This window comes from Miscanthus floridulus, chromosome 2 (genome assembly GCF_019320115.1).
Source record: "Miscanthus floridulus cultivar M001 chromosome 2, ASM1932011v1, whole genome shotgun sequence".
Taxonomy (NCBI): Eukaryota; Viridiplantae; Streptophyta; class Magnoliopsida; order Poales; family Poaceae; genus Miscanthus; species Miscanthus floridulus.
Genome location: NC_089581.1, coordinates 15,538,457 through 15,552,715, shown reverse-complemented (window position 1 = coordinate 15,552,715; position 14,259 = coordinate 15,538,457). Strand labels below are relative to the sequence as shown.

The following is a 14,259-nucleotide window of genomic DNA, read 5'->3' as shown; positions in this document are numbered from 1 at the left end:
TGGTTAGTGTGAGAGTTGGGTGTTTTGGTTTTGAGGTTGTATTTCTGCAATCTGCGGCCTTAAAGACAGCTTTGGTGGTGGTAGACCAGACCAACATCCACGATGATGTTTGGGCCCTCGCTGGGCCGATCGGTCGGTCGAGCTGAGTGTAGCGTGACAACTGACGGGCACATCAAGGAGTTCTGTAGTTTGATCATTATTACACCTAACTGCATTTTGTAAAGAAGCATCTTGTCCCATCCATGCATGCACTAAAATTCATGTCACATCGAATATTTAGATATTAATAAGGAACATTAAATATAGATTAATTACAAAACTAATTACATAGATGGAGGTTAATTTTCGAGATGAATTTTTTAAGCCTAATTAATCTGTCATTAGCGTATGTTACTGTAGCACCACGGTGTCAAATCATAGACTAATTAGGCTTAAAAGATTCGTCTCGCAAATTAATCGTAAGTTATGCAATTAGTTTTGTAATTAGTCTATATTTAATACTCATTGAATGTATCAAACATTCGATGTGACAGGAATTTTAGGAGTTCCTGTAGGAACCAAACAGCCCCTTAATATTCCTAGTTGCTGGCAGAATTTAGACGTTATATATGTACTGTATGCTATGACAATATCACATGAATACTGTCAGATCTGTGGTACAGTTCAAGTGTTCAACACGACTTGTTCTTTGTTCTTTAGCAACCGCCGCGCAAAGAGATGGATAAAACTAGTCCACTCTCGGCTCTTGCTGAATAAGGCTCCGTTTGGTTGGCATGCCTAAAGTCTCTCGCTCCAAAGGAACGGACTACAGGAGACGTTGATAGTTTGCATTAAGAGGTCGAAAGTTAGTGGCTTGATATAGCTATTAGTGGAAAATGATGTGGATGTCTGGCATGTTGAGATAGAACTTGAAATGACGTGGATAGCTTGCATTAAGAGGTTAGAAGTTAGTGGCATGACATGACTATTGGTGGAAGATGACGTGAATGTCTTACACGTTGAAATAGAACATATACTGAGGATTAGCTTAATAAGAGATAGATTTGGTCAAAACTTCAAACAGTTGCACCACGAGGGATTGCTCAACCTTCTCTGATGAGATCCTAGCAAAGTTCAGAAGCAACTTCAGTTTTGTGAAAGGGTTTGAAAACGGGCTCGTTTAAAGAAAATGGAACCAACTTTTGTTGCTAAAATCAGTAATGACCTCACGTGAAAGGGACGTCTCAGTCTCAGCATTGCATGCTCTCCCGCTAGGAACTGGTACCACAGACACGGGTCAGACGTTTACAGGGGTTGTGCGCTCAACCTCTGCTGTCTGCGAGTTTTGACAGTTTTTCGTCAGTACGTGCGGCTCCTGCCCTACGGACCCGTGACACAAAAACCACCATCCTCATTCATTGAGTCATTAGCGCCATGGCTACCACAACGTTTTGTACTGCTTGAGGTTGAGGCCATGAATCCTGGAAAATATTCTAGGGGAAAGAATATCGGAAAGGGGAAAATCCAATCTAAATTGTTCTACAGCTTTAACTTGGAAACATATAATCGATCGAAATTCCAAAATGTCAGTAATCTTCATGACAAAACCTTAACTCCTTGAGTGTGGTTCTGGCCAGTCAATCCCAAATGAAATGTTGCCCTGATTAAATTCGCTCTCTGTGGCCAGCGTCATTTTTCTTAGAAAACTACTACTCCTAGTTGCTGGTAGAATTTAGGATCCTTTTGGAATAACGGTAAAAATTTCTTGTTCCTGTGTTTTTTCTGTGAAATTAGATTGTAAAATTTCTATATTCCAGACAAGCAGCTCTTCGACGTTACATATGCTATAATCAATACTGCCAAATTAAATCTGTGGTACAGTTCACATGACTTGTTCTTTAGCGCCGCCGAGCAAAGATATGGCAACTCCGCGACGCAGATGATGCTAGTCCACTCTTGCTGATGCACGGCATGACGTCTGCGTCGATGAGACTTCATAGTCTTAGCCACAGGCTATATATGCACCTCCTGATCCACAAGGAGTGGCGCCGTTGCAAGCGACACGACCTCTGATACTGAATCTGATAGTGCAGCTCAGAGCTCACGATCGCCCTGTAGCCGGCCAGCAGCCGTTTTACCAGCACGTCCAAGTGTCTTCAGCCACCGTCCGATCCTCCATGGCGGCGTCTCCTCATTGGCCTCGTGTAATGATGCTGCCGTTCGCCGCGCAGGGCCATGTCATGCCCCTCATGGAGCTCTCCCACAGGCTCGTCGAGCACGGCTTCGAGGTCGTCTTCGTGAACACGGACTTCAACCATGCCCGCATCCTCACGGCCCTGGAAGGAGCGACCCCTGCCGCCGGCGGGATCGACATGATCTCCTTCCCGGACGGCATGGGCCCCGACGGCGACCGCACCGACATCGGCAAGGTGCTCGACGGCTTGCCGGCGGCGATGCTCGGCGGCCTCGAGGAGACGATCAGGTCGAGGGACATCAGGTGGGTGGTGGCCGGCGTGTCCATGAGCTTCGTGCTGGAGCTAGTCCGCAAGGTGGGCGTGCGTGTCGCCTTGTTCTCCACTTTCTCCGCCGCCGCCTTCGCGCTGAGGATGCACCTTCCCAAGATGCTTGAGGATGGCATCATCGACGAGACGGGTAAGAGCAAAATCACGTTGTTATATATATTAGATCAGGACATGATAGTTCTACGTTCGCAGGGAATGTGAAAAGGAACGAGAGGATCCAGCTAAACCCCAAGATGCCAGCCATCGACGCCTCCAAGCTTCCGTGGACCAGCCTTGGCAAGAGCCCTATGTCACGGAGAGCCATGATCCAGAGCAGCATCACGACCAACCCGACACTAGCGCTCGCCGACACTATCATCTGCAACACTTTCCAGGAGATCGAGTCCGTGGCGCTGGCCCACCTCCCCATACCGGCGGTAGCCATCGGCCCGCTGGAGGAGCCCAAGTCGGCGGCGGCCGGCCATTTCTGGCCCCAAGACGAGACCTGCCTCCGCTGGCTCGACGCGCAGGCTCCCGGCTCAGTCGTCTACGTGGCGTTCGGGAGCTTCACGGTGTTCGACGCGGAACAGCTCCAGGAGCTGGCCGACGGCCTGGAGCTCACCGGGCGGCCGTTCCTGTGGGGGGTCCGGCCGAACTTCGCCGACGGTGTCGGCGAGGGCTGGCTGGAAGGGTTCCGGCGCCGCGTCTTCGGCAAAGGGCTCGTCGTCAGCTGGGCTCCCCAGCAGCGCGTGCTCTCGCACCCCTCGGTGGCGTGCTTCGTGACGCACTGCGGGTGGAACTCGACCATGGAAGCGGTGCGGCACGGCGTCCCGTTGCTCTGCTGGCCCTACTTCGCCGACCAGTTCTTGAACCAAAGCTACATCTGCAACCTGTGGGGCGTTGGGTTGAAGGTCTGCGCCGACGGGAGGGACATTGTCACCAAGGAGGAGATCAGGGACAAGGTGGAGCGGCTGCTTGGGGACGAGGGGATCAAGGCGAGGACGCTGTCGTTGAAGAGCGCGGCGTGCGCCAGCGTCGCGGATGGAGGGTCCTCGCATCAGGATTTGATCAAGTTAGTGAATCTGCTAAGAGAAAATTAGTCTTCATGTCAGAAATGTTTCAGAGTTCAGAGGTTAGGTGGTTATATATTCATCTGTCGCAAAGCCGTTAGAAAAATAAAACTTTATGTGCAAACATGTTAGGAGGACCATGTCTCATCGCATTGTTTTAGGCAACAATAAAGGATTCTTCGCATTTAAAACTGTATCACTAGAGAACGAGTGCAATGCACAATATATGGAGCAATGGACCATGTCCTGAAAGCGACAACGGATAGCATCTCTTAATCTGGCAAAGTGCCATGACAAGTTCCAGACAAGAAACCAATTGCTAGATTGATGTACGAATGGCCGAATGCTTAATGCCTGCCATTTACCAACCAAGCAAACACTACATAGTACAGTGCTAACGTTAGAATGTACTGTGGAACACATGGTCTTACATTTGGAACTCATCCACGTTCTCTGTAACAAAGGCTTGTAAGCACCTTAGTGGACAGATTTGGGCATGGAAAAGCTGATGTCAAAACAAGCATAAGGTGTTTTGCTGGCTGCTGTTAAGGAACAGGCTGAGTACCAGAGAACTTCTCAGGAAGAAAAACATGGAATTAGAAGATCACAGCTGTGTTCTGTGACAGCTCTTCAGATGAAACTCTAGTCCACCTTCTCTTTCTCCTCAAAAATCAGCTTCAAGTTCCTTTCTTCATGGAGATAATAATCCTAATGTGCTGGACAATCTGGAACTAAAGGAATGGTCTGATCTTCAACCAAGCCCAGCCATCTCTAGCTTCTGCCAAAAGGCTTTTCAAGTCAGAATTTGCGCTTCTCTTACTGCACGCAAAACGCAGTTACTTCCCCATCATAGATCAATGGTTAAACCTCCTTGATTAATCTTTTTAGTTAGTCTCATTTTCTTCCTCACCTTTTTTGTTTCTTAATTTTCTCCCACCCCTCTTGTACTTCTGCTGTACTCCTATTAATTTTTTTCTAATAAATTCAGTAGGGCAAGCCTCTCCTGTTTTCATAAAAAAAGAATGTACTCCCTCTGTACCTATTTATACGTCGTTCTAACTATATTTATAGGTGTCTAGATTCAAAGCATCTTCTGTGTATCTAGATATCATGTATGTCTAAATTCAGAGAATCTTTCATGTATGTAGTAGAAGGCCAAAACGACAGATAAACAGGGATGGAGGGAGTACTAGTACTAGAAATGCAATTTGTTCATATATAAAAGCATTTGGCAACTTCCATATTGAGCATGGTAAAGCTAACATCGACACAAAAGAGGATATAACACTCGAATTCGGCCGTGAGATTCATGCCTGACTTTGTCTTCTTCAATTTCAGGGAGGGTATAGGAAAGAGAATATTACCACTGGTCCCCCTGCTTGTACAAAATCGTGTCCCAGGGAAATGGATACAAATACAGTTGGCCTGGTTAATTTGGTGGCAGAACTTAGCTGTCACAAAGTTGTGCATGTTCGTCTGTATCTATACTCAAGTACTAGTATACAAATTTTGGTTGCCTCCACAAATAGACACGAGACAACTCGACAATCGACATGGCTGGGAATTCATCGATATGAACCATTTGTCAAAATGAGAAACCGATAGGCAAGCAGACGAGCACCAATGGATCCTTGCTGATGTGAGATCTGATGCAGTCAGACGAGCGCCCATGGATTCTTGCAGATGTCTGACGCGGCTGCACCGGGCGGATAGCCATATGCATGCACCTCTCTCTCTCTCTTATCCACAGGAGCAGCAAGCAGCCAACAGCAGGCTCTGACCTCTGACCTCTGGGGCTCTGACAGTATACCACACCAGCGCGGCAGCGCACACACGCTACTTGCTAACAGCCTCCATGGCCATGGCCGCGGCTCCTCCTCCTCCCCGGCCTCGTGTCATGGTGCTGCCCTTCCCTGCCCAGGGTCATATCATGCCGCTCATGGAGCTGTCCCACCGCCTCGTCGACCACGGCTTCGAGGTCGACTTCGTGAACACGGACTTCAACCACGCCCGCATCCTCACGGCCTTGGCGGCAGGAGGAGAGACCGGGGCAGCTGTCCACGCCGGGATCCACTTGGTCTCTTTACCGGACGGCATGGGCCCCGACGGCGACCGCGCAGACATCGTTCGGCTGGCTCAGGGCTTGCCGGCGGCGATGCTCGGCCGCCTTGAAGAGCTGGTCCGAGCTCAGAAGACTCGGTGGGTGGTGGCTGATGTCTCCATGAGCTGGGTGCTGGACCTGGCCGGAACGGTGGGCGTGCGCGTCGCCTTGTTCTCGACCTTCTCGGCCACCACCTTCGCGGTAAGGATGCGTATTCCCAAGTTGGTAGAGGATGGCATCATTGACGAAAATGGTAAGAGCAAACCAAACCCGATTCTGTGTCATCTGTACTCTTCAGATCAGAATTCAAGCTGGACATGGTGTTTCCGTGCGCAGCAAATGTGAAGAGGAATGAAAGGATCAAGCTGAGCCCCAACACGCCAGCCATCGACGCCGTCGACATCCCCTGGGTTAGGCTTCGAAGCCCCATGATAAAGGGCATGATCAAGACCAACCAAATGTTCGCGCTCGCTGACACCATTGTCTGCAACACGTTCCATGCCATCGAGTCCGAGGCGCTGGCACTCCTCCCCAAGGTGGCACTAGCCATCGGCCCCCTCGAGGGGCCGACGTCGAACTCAGCCAGCCAGCTCTGGCCCGAAGACCCGGCCTGCCTCACCTGGCTCGACGCCCAGGCACCCGGATCAGTAGTCTATGTGGCATTCGGGAGCTTTACAGTCTTCGACACTGCAAGGCTCCAGGAGCTCGCCAACGGGCTGGCGCTCACCGGACGCCCGTTTCTGTGGGTGGTCCGGCCAAACTTTGCCAACGGCGTCGATGAAGGCTGGCTGGACCAGTTCAGACGCCGCGTCGGAGACAAGGGCCTAGTCGTCGGCTGGGCTCCCCAGCAGCGCGTGCTCTCGCACCCTTCTGTTGCATGCTTCATCTCGCACTGCGGATGGAACTCCACCATGGAAGGGGTGAGTCACGGCGTCCCGTTCCTGTGTTGGCCATACTTTGCCGACCAGTTCATGAACCAGAACTACATCTGCGACGTGTGGGGCACGGGCTTGAGGATTGACGCCGATGAGCGGGGCATCTTCACCAAGGAGGAGATCAGGGACAAGGTCGACCAGCTGCTCGGTGATGATGGGATCAGAGCGAGGGCACTGTCTTTGAAGAGAGCAGCGTGCGAGAGCATCACAGATGGAGGGTCCTCGCATCAGGATCTGCTCAAGTTTGTAAACCTGCTGAGAGAACAATAATCTTTAGCTTGTCAGATTTTTTTTTTTTGGTCATTCAGAGGTCATTTGGTTAGATAAATATTGTCTGCAGTCGCATTCAAAGTTGGATCGACAGACATGGCGAAAAAGATCCGCCGTCAGTGTTACTAGCAAATGAATTGTCACCTCATGGGCCACATACTGATGAAAGTGACACCTGTATATCTTAAGAAATTGCCTTTTGTATATATCAATCTAGAAAGTTTTTAAAACAATCTCTAGGTGTGCAAAGTGCCTATGGAAGTTGCAAAGTATAACGGATTACTAAATTAAGCAGAGGAATGCTGAATGCCTGCCGCCGAGCCACCAAAACTGAGCCAGCAGAGCACTACAAGTTTTTTTGAATTTCAGAGCACTACAATTAGAAGTCGACCTTGACAAATGTTCACCAGACTACCAGGAACGTTCATGATTCAGAGTCACTATCTCAAATAACTAATTATTATTAGGTAAGGAATTACACAGCCGGATAGATGCACGCTTACGGCTTACCTAAAATAATGGAGATGTTCCATGAGACAAGGCCATGGCATTGAAGTTATTTCCAAGACACAATCTGACTGTTACTATTTCAGCAGAGTATGCAAATCAGCGTGAGCTTTCTGCACAAGTAGATGAACACTAAACATCAAAACAAGAAAAAGTTTCCAAACAGAATGTAATAGGTTAACCATGATTGTGATTACCTTTTGGACATAATGGCGTTTCAGACATATGCTGATTTGAACTTTGAAGTTATAGCCAATATCCAAGAAATAGCTGTTCTAAAAAAAATCTTATTTTTCAGATGTTGCCATGTCATCACCTTAGTTGGTGAAATTCCAAGGGAGAATTGTAATTTCCTTTATATGGAAGGCCAATATCTTTTTATGCATATAACGGATAGGCACAACCAAAACTAGTAGAAGAGTTCGGCAGCAGGCATCTCAGCCACGTGCATATAAGCGAATATATGGCGGTTATTTTGCTTGCCCAGCAAGATAGACAAAAACAAAGTGGTCAACCGTGGACTGAATGATTGTGAAGATAACCTTTTCTTTGGAAAAGATGACCTATATTCAGCAGGCTACAAATTTGCTGATGTATGGTCTGATGTAACAACGATGATTTTGGCACCCTTTATATGCACACTCGATGGACCAATCTGGTTATACCTACCCACAAGGAGCAGCAAGCATTGACCCCACAAACTGTTTGTAGCCACAACAGAAACAAGAAACAAGCTTCATGGCTTTTGCTGCTCCTAAACCTCATGTCATGGTGCTACCCTTCCCTGCACAAGGTCATGTCATTCCACTCATGGAGTTGTCCCATAGGCTAGTTGATTACGGATTCAAGATTGACTTCATAAACACCGAGTTCAACCACGATCGTATCTTCAAGTCCATGCAAAACAAAGGAGCAATCCCTGAGGGTTTACACATGCTCTCAATTCCAGATGGTATGGACCCTGATGATGATCACAGACATTGGCAAGATGGTCGGGGGCTTATCGGCTGCCATGCTCAGCCCCCTTGAGGAGATGATCAGAAGCAAGAAGATAAAATGGGTGATAGCAGATGTGTCTATGAGCTGGGTGCTAGAACTGACAAATACAGTGGGAGTACGTATTGCTTTGTTCTCAACTTACTCAGCATCTGTGTTTGCACTAAGGATGAAACTGCCCAAACTGATCGAGAATGGTGTTATTGATGAAAGCGGTAAGAAAGAATCAAATCATCTTTAGCATAAATTATTCCATACTGTCATGTTCCTCTTTACATCCTATGTCTTAGTGACCAATCCAAGAACATTTTGAATTTAATGCAGGGAATGTGAAAGTGCATGAGATGATCCAACTGATGCCACCCATTGATTCAACTGAGATCCCCTGGGTCAGCCTGGGCAGCACCCCAGAAAGACGCAGAGTGAACATACAGAACGTGATTAGGACTAACAGATTGATAGTGCTTGCTGAGGCCATCATCTGCAACACATTCAGAGAAGTAGAACCTGAAGCGTTGGCTCTCATCCCCAATGCATTACCCGTAGGTCCACTGGTAGTGCCGATGTCAAAGCCGACTGGTCATTTTTTGTCTGAAGATCTGACTTGCCTCACCTGGCTTGACAAGCAAGCCCCTAGCTCTGTCATTTACGTGGCATTTGGGAGCTCTACTGTCTTTGACGTGACAAGATTCCATGAACTCGCCACTGGACTTGTGTTATCGGGCTGGCCGTTCGTATGGGTGGTTCGGCCAAACTTCACCAAAGAAATCAATGAGGACTGGTTCAACCAATTCAAGCAAAGTGTCAATGGGAAGGGACTAATCGTTACTTGGGCTCCCCAGCAAAGGGTACTGTCACACCCCTCAGTCGCTTGCTTCATGACACACTGTGGGTGGAACTCGACGATGGAAGCTGTGCTGCATGGTGTCCCATTCTTGTGCTGCCCCTACTTTGCTGACCAGTTCTGCAACCAGAGCTACGTGTGCAATGTGTGGAAAACAGGCCTGAAGCTTTGTTCCAACGAGCAAGGGGTCGTCACAAAGGAGGAGATCAAGGAAAAGGTCGTGCAGCTGATGAGCGACAAGGATATCAAGGCGAGGGCAGTTATGTGGAAGAACATGGCATGTGCAAGCATCAGAGAGGGAGGATCCTCTCATGCGAACTTGCTCAAACTTGTGAAAGTGCTACAAGAAGGATGATGTTTCAGAATTTAGACTCAGTTTCCACATACAGTTTAGTGCAATAATTCAGACTTTGGTTTGATTAATCATTTGCTATCTCAGTATCTATATATGGAGAAAATTGAATATTTGACATCCAATAGGGACGCCCGTGAACATTTGACATTCAATTCGCGCGTCGTTGAAAATTTAACACTCTGGCTGCGAATTCGTTGAAAATATGGGTTTTCTCCTCCTTTTCTCCATTTAACATTTTTTTTCTTTTTTTTTTTTTTTGCTTCCAAGGCAACGATGAATGACAAAATACCTTGGCCTACTGTTGCTCGACCATTGCGGCGCCTCTGGTCTGCGCTGACGGCCTCCATCAGCGGCGGAGCCGAAGACGGCGGGCTTTGGTTAGCGCCGGCGCCCAGCACCGGCGACCGTCCACGCGCACGCATGGCCGGCTCGTCCAGCACCGGCGACCGGCCCCGCGCCCATCCTGGCCCCGCGCGCGCCCAGCAGCGGCAGTGCCTCTTCCGACGGCCTCCATCAGCGGCGGCGCGTGAAAAACAAAGAAGAGCGGCGACGGCGTGACGAACAGAGCCGAAGAAAAATAAGTACGGGAGAGAGATGCGTTCGTTTCTTAGAAGAAATGGATGGATAAGGAGATCAGCGTTGCCTTGGAAAGCAAAAGAAAAAAAGAAAAAAAATGTTAAATGGAGAAAAGAGGAGAAAACCCATATTTTCAACGAATTCGCAGCCAGAGTGTTAAATTTTCAACGACGCACGAATTGAATGTCAAATATTCACATGCGCGCAGATTGGGTGTCAAATATTCAATTCTCTCCTATATATGTAATGTAACCCATAAAGCCCTTCTTTCAATAATTTGGAGGGAACCAGTGCAGTCCAATAAAATGCATTCATCCTGTGCAGGCTATTCTACAGGAATTCCACAGATGGTGGAGTTGTTGATATAGCAATTCGTAAAAAATAAAACAGAAGGACACGATGACAGGCATTGAGATCTGAGTGTCGTAGCCAATTCATGGGATTAAACATTGGAGGCAGACACGCTATGTAAAACCTCTAGGTGTTCGGAGATTATTGTAGATGCTGAACTGCGCTAGTTATTGAAAGTTGGCATTTCTCCCAGCACGGGTTCGTCCCAAATTTCATTATCGAAGCAACGAAATTACAAATTTCAACCAAGTACATTTGAACCAATAAAACAACTATTATTACGAACTAGGTTATCCTTTCACTGATTAAAAAAAACTACAAAAACTGCGGCACACAGCGTTGCTAGACAAACTTCACCCAAACAGTTACTGAAAGTGACACTGGAAAACAACTTGGTAAACTGCGGTTTTTTACGTCTCTCGATTTCCCCAATGCCAAATTGCCAATACCTTTCCAAACAAAACAAATCTCCAGAATACTAATGCAGCAGCGCATGCCATAGCGTACCTGTCTGCTCGCTGCCGGTGAACGAGAGGTGTTCGATGGAAAATGCCGAACCCCGATGACAAACACAGACAGGGGGCAGCGCCATCCTATGCAGGTCATGGGTCACGAGATCCTTACCGTTCCGACCACCGGCGTGCGGTCCGCGGCGGCGGCGGCGTGCTCGCTGCCCCCATCGGCCCATCCTGTCTCGACTGCATCGGCGGATGATGCAGGCGGGGGTGGTATGGTATGACCCCGTACGCCGGCGCCGGTCCGCCGCACCCCAAGTTAGAGTTGGGCCGTCGAGCGGGGATGGTTCGATATCGGATCGGCCCAGGGTATGAAAGGGAAGTTTGGACCAGGTTGGGCTTCAATTAGATTTGGGGCTCTGTGGGGCCTGGTCAATGGTCATTTCCTCGGTCAGATCAAATCATTGACGACGCTCCAATGAAAAGATGAAGCAGTCTGATGATCTCGCGCATAGTTCACGGACTCACGGAGGACGGTTCGGAGGATGTCTCTGATGTTTGTTCTTTGATTTGAGAGACACTCGGCAGTCGGCACTAACCAATCACTACTTCGTTGACACGCTTGCTAATCTGACCGAACCCAACAGCAAGCAGTTCTCGATCCCTCTACCCGTCCGTCCACCCGCACCGCACCCAGTACGTGCCAAACTACCAGCAACCGGCCAGGCAGATGCGGTCCATCGGCACGCCACGCGTAAATAATTGGAAAGAGGCGTCGTCGATCGGCAGCCAGCCCGGCGCCGGCGAAGCGCGCGCCGCACGTTGGAAAGTCAAAATCCTCGCGTGGGGGTGGGGGTGGATGAGGTGTTCTTGGGTTCGTTCCGTGCTCCTCCTGCCCGGCTCGATTCCCGTGCACGCACGCGGCCGCGCGGTGGCCTCCCCTGGATGGCTGGACCGCATCGATAGGTCCATCGACCAGCTCACCCGGCGTCGCTCGCGACGCTACGCGCCGCCCATCGCCCACGCAGGTCGCTGATCTCGTCGCCGTCGCTGTCGCGCTCCCGTCAAAGGGGTCGGCCGTCTCGGACGTGACGTGATCGTGGGCTGGAGGTTTCAGGTGGTGCCGATCGATGCGGTAGTGCCGTGCCCGGTCGCCGGATCGGAGCCGCGGCTGCTGCGAGGCAGCTTCCGACGGCCAGCCTGCAGCGTCAGCCAGCCTATGCGCTGCCCGCCTTGGCCTCGAGGCTTGTGGTCGCTTCCTATGCTTCTCATCTCAGCACATGCACAAAAACACACGTTCGTTCAAATCGTGGTGCTACTACTGGTGTCCGTATTCATCTCATCTAATCATGCTGTGCACGTAGGTACACATGCTCGCCTAACCTTTTGTCGTTGCAAGGTCTGGTTCCCCGTCCCCATGCCCGACAATTGCTTGTTTCTTGGCTACATCCAGGTCATGTGATTCAGAGCCCCCTTTTCAAACAGCAAATACTCTAGTTTCCAAGGCCTTGTACAATACTAGCAGCAAGGAATTTGATACGCCACGTGGTGCGGGTCCTTGAACAACATATAGCGGAGTGCGGTGCAGCTCTAGTCAGCGAAGGCCAACGACAGTTCAGAGAGTGGCAAGGTAGCCGTACCACGCGTTCCGTTCGGCGTCGGTGCAACAAATCGCGTTCCGCTCCAGCAACTTCGACGTCTCCTTCGCTGTTGCAAACCTGCAGTCCACCGGAGAAGGTGGGGGCTGGGGGCCCCAAAAAAATCCAAAAAAAAGGACATGCCCTTTTGCAGCAAGTATGATGCTCCCCTTCCCTCCCTGCCGGGGCCCGCGGGTAGGTGAGCCTTTCACACAGCACCAGCACGCCCACGTGTTCACGAGCAACCGGGTAACGTGCCCAAAGCGGGCACACGCCATGGTCGCCATCATAGGGGACGGGAGAAAGGCCCAGGAAAAGAAAGAAAAAAACAGAAGAGCGAGTAGCCTCGGCTGTCGGTTGATGCGTCATGCCATCCATGCCTGCCCTTTGGCCGCCTAACCGATTTGTGCGTTTGGACGAATGAATCGACGCCCGCTCCTAACTCTGCCGAACCGGGCGTACCGGAGGACAGCCAACGAGAAGACTTGCTGGATTCGCTCGACAGCTGCGCGAACCTCCCGGCTCTTGACGGAATGGCTCCGGCCGTGCGTCTCGGCTCCAGTCACGGCAGCCGGCAGGTCGTCGTCGTCTTCGGGTCCATTTTTAGGCAGGCTGCGGTTGGTTCTTGATGGGGGTGTGCACGCATTACCAAACATTCTGGTCCCAGGAGACAAGCCCTGTTTGCTTCAACTTTTCAGTCTAGCTTATCTGACATGATATAGTATTTTTCTCCTATAATAAATTAGCTTCAACCAGCTTACCCGCCGTAAAAACCATGAGCCGAAGAAGCTTGTAGGAAATGTGAGTCAGAGTTCGGTGCAACGCAGTGGCGGATCAACGTTATAGCGTCGGATTCGGCCGACCCCGACGACCTTGCGCTAACGTCCCTATCCTGCGATCTTTCACCGCTTATGACCCCGGTCAAAAATATTCCTGACCCCGGCAGCCCGATAGCCCATCAAATCACAAGTTAACGATGTCAAAAACGCATGCAGCAGGCCCAGTAGTAGTCCAATTTGTTCCCCTTCCCTTCTACTCTGATCGTTGTCCAACGCTCCGAGTCGGCCTTGCCTTGACATGTAGTGATGTCGTTCTTGCCTTCTCTGCTTCTCGCGTCTGTGCGCCTAGCTTTGGGTCCGTGAATGCCTGTGGTGGCTTGGACTTTTGACGGAAAATGCTGAATAGGAAACAGAAAGCGACAGAGGCATAGGGATAGACTTAAGCGCCAAGATTTCTGGGATGTTCTTTCTAAAAGAAAAATATTTTAATTACTCCTATTTATTTATTGCATGCATTCTTAAAAGACAAAAATCAAGAGTTATGTTTTATTTGAATCTTACCTCGTAGGTGAAACGGGAGTACAAAAATCAAGAGTAATATATAATCGTAGGCAAACATGTCATTTTGTTGCTTGTATTGGATTAAAAAACTTTCTCCTATTTCTTATTCCAGCAAAACGTTAAAGTAATAAAATTAGCGATTGTTTATGTATGGCTGCTTGCAAATTCTCAATGTAAAAAAAGATTATTAGACCACCGACTAATTTAATAAGCAACCAAAGTACATTATGATTTGTCACGAAATGTCCTTTGTTATTTTATCGATTATTAGGGTTATGTTATGCATGTTATTTTATTATACTATTATCGCAATAGATCCCGTTTGACAGAGTTCTAGGCTTT

At 49.2% G+C, this 14,259-nt stretch overlaps 2 protein-coding genes and 1 pseudogene across 2 annotated transcripts; all 3 read left to right on the top strand.

The window, feature by feature from the left end:
• The first annotated feature begins 1,935 nt into the window (after window positions 1–1,935).
• On the top strand, window positions 1,936–3,690 carry LOC136517948 (UDP-glycosyltransferase 83A1-like). The gene is made up of 2 exons (XM_066511609.1): window positions 1,936–2,631; window positions 2,694–3,690. The coding sequence occupies exons 1-2, from the start codon at window positions 2,157–2,159 to the stop codon at window positions 3,578–3,580; spliced, it is 1,362 nt and encodes a 453-aa protein (XP_066367706.1). The 5' UTR covers window positions 1,936–2,156; the 3' UTR covers window positions 3,581–3,690.
• A 1,226-nt stretch (window positions 3,691–4,916) lies between these two features.
• On the top strand, window positions 4,917–7,089 carry LOC136517923 (UDP-glycosyltransferase 83A1-like). Its single transcript, XM_066511579.1, has 2 exons — window positions 4,917–5,904; window positions 5,988–7,089. Exons 1-2 carry the CDS (start codon window positions 5,406–5,408, stop codon window positions 6,854–6,856), a joined length of 1,368 nt encoding a protein of 455 aa, XP_066367676.1. The 5' UTR covers window positions 4,917–5,405; the 3' UTR covers window positions 6,857–7,089.
• A 974-nt stretch (window positions 7,090–8,063) lies between these two features.
• On the top strand, window positions 8,064–11,232 carry LOC136517930 (UDP-glycosyltransferase 83A1-like; annotated as a pseudogene).
• Window positions 11,233–14,259: the final 3,027 nt, after the last annotated feature.

What these genes read in the sequence shown, in the direction of transcription:
- LOC136517948 (XM_066511609.1), top strand. Translation starts at nt 2,157, where the DNA reads ATGGCGGCGTCTCCTCATTGGCCTCGTGTAATGATGCTGCCGTTCGCC. An exon ending in TGGCATCATCGACGAGACGG is followed by an intron (nt 2,632 to 2,693) that starts GTAAGAGCAAAA and finishes CTACGTTCGCAG; the next exon opens with GGAATGTGAAAAGGAACGAG.
- LOC136517923 (XM_066511579.1), top strand. Translation starts at nt 5,406, where the DNA reads ATGGCCATGGCCGCGGCTCCTCCTCCTCCCCGGCCTCGTGTCATGGTG. An exon ending in TGGCATCATTGACGAAAATG is followed by an intron (nt 5,905 to 5,987) that starts GTAAGAGCAAAC and finishes TTCCGTGCGCAG; the next exon opens with CAAATGTGAAGAGGAATGAA.